This window comes from Primulina eburnea, chromosome 8 (genome assembly GCF_022965805.1).
Source record: "Primulina eburnea isolate SZY01 chromosome 8, ASM2296580v1, whole genome shotgun sequence".
Taxonomy (NCBI): Eukaryota; Viridiplantae; Streptophyta; class Magnoliopsida; order Lamiales; family Gesneriaceae; genus Primulina; species Primulina eburnea.
In genome coordinates, this window is record NC_133108.1 from 27376169 (window position 1) to 27384419 (window position 8251).

Sequence of the window (8251 nt, forward strand, 5' to 3'; positions counted from 1 at the left end):
AACAAGAATTTCAAGTATTGAAGGACAAATTAACTTCAACTCCAGTGTTAGCACTTCCTCAGGGAGTTGAAGACTTTGTGGTGTATACAGATGCTTCCAAGAAAGGTCTTGGTGCTGTGTTGATGCAGCGAGGCAACATTATTGTTTATGCTTCTCGTCAATTGAAGGAGTATGATAAGCACTATCCGACTCATGATCTCGAGTTGGAGGCCGTGGTATTTGCTTTGAAGATCTGGCGACATTATTTATATGGCGTGAAATGTGAGATTTTCTCAGATCATAAAAGTCTTAAGTATCTCTTTACTCAAAAAGAACTGAACATGCATCAGAGAAGGTGGTTAGAACTTGTGAAGGATTATGATTTCACTATCATTTATCCCCTAGGAAAAGCGAATGTGGTTGCTGATGCATTGAGCCGAAAGTCAGGTCTTCAATTGGGTTCTATGATTCAAAAGCCTCTGTTGTTGGATTTGCAGAGAAGTGAGATCGCATTGGTTGAGGAAGGTACGATCGCTCGAATTTTAGCCTTAGTTATTCGACCGACTTTGATTGACAGAATTAAGCATGAGCAACAGTTGGATACTCTTTTGTTTGAATTGAGAGCAAAGGCATAGAAGAAGGGGAATTATGAGTTTGGATTGTATAGTGATGGCCTGATTATATTTCAAGGCCATATTTGGGTTCCTGTTGGTGATGCTATTCGTCGTAATATTTTGACGGAAGCTCATACTGCACCTTATTCAGTACATCCTGGTGGCACCAAGATGTATCAAGATCTTCGTTGATTGTATTGGTGACCATGTATGAAGAAAGATATAGCATAATTTATTTCTGAATGCTTGACTTGTCAGTAGGTAAAGATTGAGCACCAACGACAGTCGGGTTTATTGCAATCCTTACCTATACCGCAATGGAAGTGGGAACACATCACTATGGATTTTGTTGTTCTCAGAAGGGCTATAATTCTATTTGGGTGATCGTGTATCGATTGACCAAGTCATCACATTTTCTCCCTGTCAAGACGACATATTCTATGACTCAATATGCAAAGACGTATGTTCAAGAGATTGTAAGACTTCATGGGATACCGGTGTCGATTGTTTCAGATCGTGATGCAAGGTTTACATCTAAGTTTTGGGTCAAAGTTGGCCTTTAGCACAGCCTATGATCCTCAGAGTGATGGGAGTTATACAGATTTTGGAGGATATGTTGAGGACCTGTACTATTGACTTTCCTGGTAGTTGGGATTCGAAGTTACCTCTTGTCGAGTTCACATATAATAACAACTACCAGTCCTCTATTGGCATGGCACCATATGAAGCATTATATGGTAGAAAGTGTTGATCACCTTTATATTGGGACGAAGTAAGAGAAAGGAAGATGTTGGGACCCGAGTTGCTTCAACAAATGGTTGATGTGGTCGCACTGATCAGACAGAGAATGAAGACGGCTCAATCTCGACAGACAAGTTATGCAAATGTTCGAAGAAGGCCTTTGGAATTCAATGTAGGTGACAATGTGTTCGTTAAGATAGCTCCCCTCAAGGGAGTTATGAGATTTGGAAAGAAAGGTAAGTTGAGTCCTTGCTATATCGAACCTTTTGAGATTCTGGATAGGATTGGTGAAAGAGCGAATCAATTGGCTTTGCCTCCGGATTTGGATCGAGTTCACAATGTCTTCCATGTTTCAATGTTACGGAAGTATTTGTCCAATCCATCCCATGTTCTTCGACACGAAGCATTGGATCTTTTGCCTAATCTGAGCTATGAAGAAGTGCCGGTTCAAATTATTGACCGCAAATTTACGGTGCTAAGGAACAAAGAAATTATCTTTGTTAAAGTTCTTTGGAGGAATCATGAGATTGAAGAGGCTACATGGGAAACGGAGGAAGAGATGAGACAACGTTATCCAGATTTATTTTGAAGTAAGCAAATTTCGGGGATTTTTATAAGGGGGGGGGGGAGGGAGATTGTAATATCCCAACCTTTTATCTTTCTATTGTCAATGATGTTATTCTATGGTTTGGTGTTATGGATATATGGTTAAGTTATTATTGATCATAGTTATTGTTATGGTTTATGATTATAGTTGATGAAAGGGTTGGTATTTCATATTATAGCATCAATATGGTTATTGCATTGTATTCATGGTTAATTATTGTGGTTTTGGTATGGTTAAGTTGATGGTAGTGTATTTGAGGAGCTGTTATTGTTGTGACGGTATAATGTTGGGAGTTGGATTGATGGTTGGGATGGTTTGAGCCAAATAGGTAATTGGAGTGCAAAAACGGTATGAAATTTTTTTTGTTATTTGTTACGGTTTTTAGCATAATTAATGGGATATTAATTCAAATAACATGAGGCCAATTGCATTAGAAAGCTAAGATCCAAAGCTACAACTTTCCTGTTTTGAGTTTTGTTCAAATAGTTGAGGAAGATGAGTCAAAAGTGGCCCGAAGTGCGTTATGTATATCGTCGTTCTTGCACTGACACATTGTGGTAGAATGGGCATAACTTTTTACTCAGACCTTCAAATGACCTGAAACTAGTGGGAGATTCAAGAAAAGACATAGGGCTACAACTTTCATGTTTACCATTTTGGCTAATTCGAAAGCAAAAGTGCACTTTTGGCCCTTGGACCGAGGGTACACGGACCCCTACACGGGGTCCGGGTTTTGCCAGGAAAAATTGGTGATTTCCTGTGTGTACACGGACCTTTACACGGAGGGAGGCACATGGTCCGTGTATTTGGCGTAGATAACATATTTTTAAGAGTTTCCAAGCCATTAAGTTATTCATTTTCTTACTCCTCTTGCATCCATCGACTTGGGGAGCTAGGGTTCTTCATTTCTTCTCTTAATTCCTTTCTTTCCAAGGTTTTAATCTTCAAGTTGCAAGTGTGATCTTCATATCCTCAAGAGCAAGTAACCAAGGTAAGGGAATTATCTTTTGGGTATTTGGTTGAAGTGAAGGGAATGATGGTTTAGGCCAAATAGGTAATTGGAGTGCAAAAACGGTATGAAAATTTTTTTGTTATTTGTTACGGTTTTTAGCATAATTAATGGGATATTAATTCAAATAACATGAGGCCAATTGCATTAGAAAGATAAGATCCAAAGCTACAACTTTCCCGTTTTGAGTTTTGTTCAAATAGTTGAGGAAGATGAGTCAAAAGTGGCCCGAAGTGCGTTATGTATATCATCGTTCCTGCACTGACACATTGTGGTAGAATGGGCATAACTTTTTACTCAGACCTTCAAATGACCTGAAACTAGTGGGAGATTCAAGAAAAGACTTAGGGCTACAACTTTCATGTTTACCATTTTGGCTAATTCGAAAGCAGAAGTGCACTTTTGGCCCTTGGACCGAGGGTACACGGACCCCTACACGGGGTCCGGGTTTTGCCAGGAAAAATTGGTGATTTCCTGTGTGTACACGGACCTTTACACGGAGGGAGACACAAGGTCCGTGTATTTGGCGTAGGTAACATATTTTTAAGAGTTTCCAAGCCATTAAGTTATTCATTTTCTTACTCCTCTTGCATCCATCGACTTAATGAGCTAGGGTTCTTCATTTCTTCTCTTAATTCCTTTCTTTCCAAGGTTTTAATCTTCAAGTTGTAGGTGTGATCTTCATATCCTCAAGAGCAAGTAACCAAGGTAAGGGAATTATCTTTTGGGTATTTGGTTGAAGTGAAGGGAATGATGGTTTAGGCTTGAATGATAGTTTATAGGTTGAAAATGTGAAGTTAATGGTATAATCTTGATCTTATGTTGTAGGATCAACTACCAAGAAGCTATCACAACAAGTTCTATTGGTAGTAAGTGGTATTTTTCCTTGAATGCATCTCATGGCCTATATGTATGATTAATGATGTTGTTATTGTTCCTAGCTCCTTTAATCCATTGATTATATACTTGCTATGTAATGGTTCATTAATTGAAAGAAAAGGAAAGGAATTTTGAAGCCAATTGCTAAGAAAGGAGCTAGCTCTAATTTCATGCACACCACATGGTTGATAGAATGATTCAATAGTTCTTTTTATGGCTTGATAGTTATATGGTAGTGGTGGTGCTTCTAGCACTTCTAAACCCACATAACGGAAGTTGATCAACATTTAACATGTACAGTGACTGATTTTGACTAAAATGTACACGTATACCATCGACGGATGACTTATCAATGCCATACAAGGAAAATGAAAGAAATGGTTGATAGAATGTCATCTTATAATTGTTATATATATATTCCATTGAACGATGACATTTCCTATTGTTCAATTGTAATGATTCCTTTCTTTACACTATTGTATATGTAATTGTTATTGAAAGTTCCGCTTACCGAGTTTTGTAAACTCATTCCAGTTATGTCATGTGATGCAGATAAAAAAGAATAGAGATGGAAGTGTCAAGGCATGGAAGGTGCATGTGCCAAAGCTTGGAGAATGATGTTATGATGAAATATGGCAATTATAAAATTGTTTTGAGTTTTGTACCTTGATTCATGTTTTGAACAAGAAAATTATGTCTTAACTTTTGTCAAACTTTTGGTATTTATGAAGATGATATCTATGTGTTTAGTGGAGGTTTTGAGAATATGTGTATTTTGGGGAAGATTGATTGTGGTAATATTTATTTTGTTTGCTTGGAAATATTTGGTAAACCTATATTTATGGGTAAACTTTGCCAAAATTTTATTAATTATTATTTTTGTCCAAATCTTTTATAAGGTTTCCGCATTATTGCATTTATAGTTTAATCTCATGGGGTAAGGGTGTTACAGAGATCTTATCTCTCACAAGCTTTCTCGATGCACCATTAGCGAATCATAAACTTATCATTTGGGGTGAAGTAGAAAAATCGAACACAACGAATTGGAACGAAAAAGGTGGAATGAATCCTAAAAAAACACGCATAAAGAGCATATAACAATTACAGAAGCGAACATATAGCAATTGATCGAAATTTCAAACATAGATAAATGTTTAAAACATATATAAGCTCACTTAACGTTGTTCAATGGTGATTCGAAACCCGCTTGAACTTTAACGAATCTTGATCGAACATAAGTCGTATTTCGAACAAGCCTTGGAGGCACTTGGTCGAGCTTTTGGACAAAAATATGTCGAGCCTTTGGACAAAGCCTTCAATCAATTATTCAGCACTTGGACGTGCATAGATGCTGAACGCAATGGCCGTGACTTGCCTTCCCTCTTTTCCTTGGTGTGGCCGAACTTGTGGGTAGATTTGAGAGAATTATTTTGTAACATTTCTTCAGCATGTGGGGCTGTATTTATAGGCCGAAAATGGCCATTGAACTTCCCTCCCCCCATTTAGCCGAAATGGTGGCCTTCCAAGTGCCCAAACTCGATCGTCCAAATAGACTCCAAGTTGTCAAAGTTTATCCACAACCAAGGGTCACCTTGGTGCACTCAATGGTCATTCCTTACATTTTAAGTACGTCTAACTTCTATCTCCTCCCATGGCTGAATTTTTAGCTCCTTTAGGACATGAATCAATGAGCTTTCTTGAGCTAAAATCTTGAGTTCATGAGATAGGGGTTTCCTCCTCCGGGTGACGATACTTAGATTCTTGCGATTTCACGTCGCATATATTTATTTTGAGCTAATTCCTGGGTCATTTTGAGCTGAAAGTTTAAATCTATAGTTGAGCTTCTTTAATTAGAAATTTTGGGCTTAAACATCAAGTTTTATTGCTTACTTGATTTGCTTCGAAAATCCGGGTCCTCACATCCCACTATCTTTATTGGAAGTTTCGTCCTCGAGACTTGAGTTTACTTGATCTTTGAAAAGGTAGGTGTACAAGATGCACATCTTCTCTTCTAATTCCCATGTTAATTCTCGCTCCGTATGATTATACGATTGTATTTTCACATATGGTGTGGGGACCCGGACGCTAATCAATTTCTTAATCATTGTTGGGATTTAATTATCAGTTCTGATAAACAGGGTCTAAAAATTTTTCTTTTATAAGTGCGGAAGGTAATGGCATCTAAATAATATACATATCTGTATAAAAGTACAATAATGTACAACAGTCTTTCAATTAACCTAAGGTTCAACTACTAAAGTTCTAGTAATAAAACCTATCTATATCCAAGTCCGGAATCACCACGCTAAACTCATCTTCTCTCATCATCTTCTGATCCCGATCTTGTCCCACCTGTTGCCATGCACACATACAAAACAAGACAACAGCCGGATAACTCCGGTGAGAATAAATCTCAGTATAAAACATGGTAAACATGCATATACTTAGAGTAAATCACGAAATATTCTATCATGAATAACTTAAAACAATAGATTTCATAATCTATGAAATCTACTCAAAATAAGCATGCAACACAAATCAGTTAAACATGCTACTCAAATCAAATCATAAAAACATGCTATCATAACTGGAAGCAATAACAATGGGTTTCATAGTCTATGAAACCACATCCATAACACATGCATTTCTAGTCAAATCATGTCTAGACTCGACTCAACTATACCTCTAGGGATCTCGGGGTGAATAAGACGTCACTGTCTGTCACCTACCCTCCCAATCGGGGTGACGTACGTCTTATTCCTAGACTTCGGTCATATCTGTATCGAATAATCTACAATAGGAGGGTGTCTGCTCCTATGTAACGATACACCGAACGTCTAGAAGTCTGACTATCTGTCAAACTTTCCTATCTCAAATGCAATGTATAACAATCTGTAAACAAAGCATAAATATCTTAAAATGCAATGTATAACAATCTGTAACCAAAGCATAATATAAACAATAAAGCTAGTATGTGATTTTTGCTGGGAAACTCAAATAGGATCTTATTTGAGTTGTGTCTTCCCGAATATCACATGAATTATACCTTTGTCGTCATGGTCTGACGAAGACGATGACCTGTATTCAACTCTGTCCATATCAAATCTGAAATAACAATATTGAATACAACGTATCAGTAAATAACTCAATACACAATCTGTTCTGATCAATACTCAATTCAGTACATAATCTGATCAATATCTGAACCATATTCAATCTGATTCATATCAACAATATCACAATCGAATCGAAATCATATCTGAATCTGATCAATCTAAATCAACTGATGTTTTGACGGCATAACAATACAATCTGAATAACCCCGTCAATCTGAACATCACAAATATAATACTGGAACTCATAATCTGTGTCAATACAATTCATAATCTGAATACTAACACAATTCTGATATAGAATCTCAGTCAATATCTTTCAAAAATCATAACAATTACAGAAACAGTCTGTTCTTTAATCTGACTTCAATTCCATAATGTCTACGGTAGCAGAAACACCATATCTGAATCATATTCAATTATGACAATATCATAAATTCAAATCTTGTCTAAACGTAACAAAACTTATGTCCAGTTGTAGCCTGCGTTGATAGGAACACGATATCGAAGTCGGATTCAAAATCAGGTGAACGAATCGTTCACAATCTCCAACTTTTCCCTCGGTTTCCTTTTTCCCTTTCTCCTTCTTATTTCTTTCTGATTCTTGCTGCTTAACGTCTGTATATACATATATATATATGCTTGATGCATGGCTAGAAACGTGGCATACTCCTTTGTGCAGCACGTCTCGTGCTCGGGCGGGCAAGAGTTTCCGCCCGGGCGCGGAACTCTCGGCCCTCGCCTATTAACCAATCGCGCTCGGGCGGACATAAAGTTCCGTCCGGGCGCGAGATTCTCGGCTTTCTACCAACATTCAATGGTGCTCGGGCGGACATAAACTTCCGCCTGGGCACCGCACCTTCGGCCCGAATCTATGCATCGCATATTCTTTGCCCAAATCTGAGTTCAGAATGGCCCGGATATGCTTACATTAATTCATAATCAATAAATCATATCAGATTACCATAATCAAATTTTCGGGCATTACATTTCTCCCCCTCTTAGACCTGAGTTCGTCCCTGAACTCACAAACAATCAATTCAGATACATCAGAAGAAATGTATAACAGAGTTTAAATCAAACTCTCATGTGACACCCTGACCCATAACATTAAAAATACACAGCGGAAATAAAATTTTCTTTAAAATATGGAAGGAGTTTCAAAATACATTTCATAAAAATGTTTACAAAATAAATACATGATCATTCAAATGATATACAAAATACAAAATAATCATTCTTATGATCATGTCCCAAAATGATACAAAATAATCTTCCTTCCAACGGTGTATGCATATGACCCCCATCC

The 8251-nt window shown here is 37.4% G+C and overlaps 1 protein-coding gene across 1 annotated transcript; it reads left to right on the forward strand.

The window, feature by feature from the left end:
• The first annotated feature begins 1380 nt into the window (after positions 1–1380).
• On the forward strand, positions 1381–1923 carry LOC140839120 (uncharacterized). The gene has a single exon (XM_073205753.1). The coding sequence runs from the start codon at positions 1381–1383 to the stop codon at positions 1921–1923; it is 543 nt and encodes a 180-aa protein (XP_073061854.1).
• Positions 1924–8251: the final 6328 nt, after the last annotated feature.

Coding starts and splice junctions, on each gene's coding strand:
- LOC140839120 (XM_073205753.1), top strand. CDS start 1,381: ATGTTGGGACCCGAGTTGCTTCAACAAATGGTTGATGTGGTCGCACTG.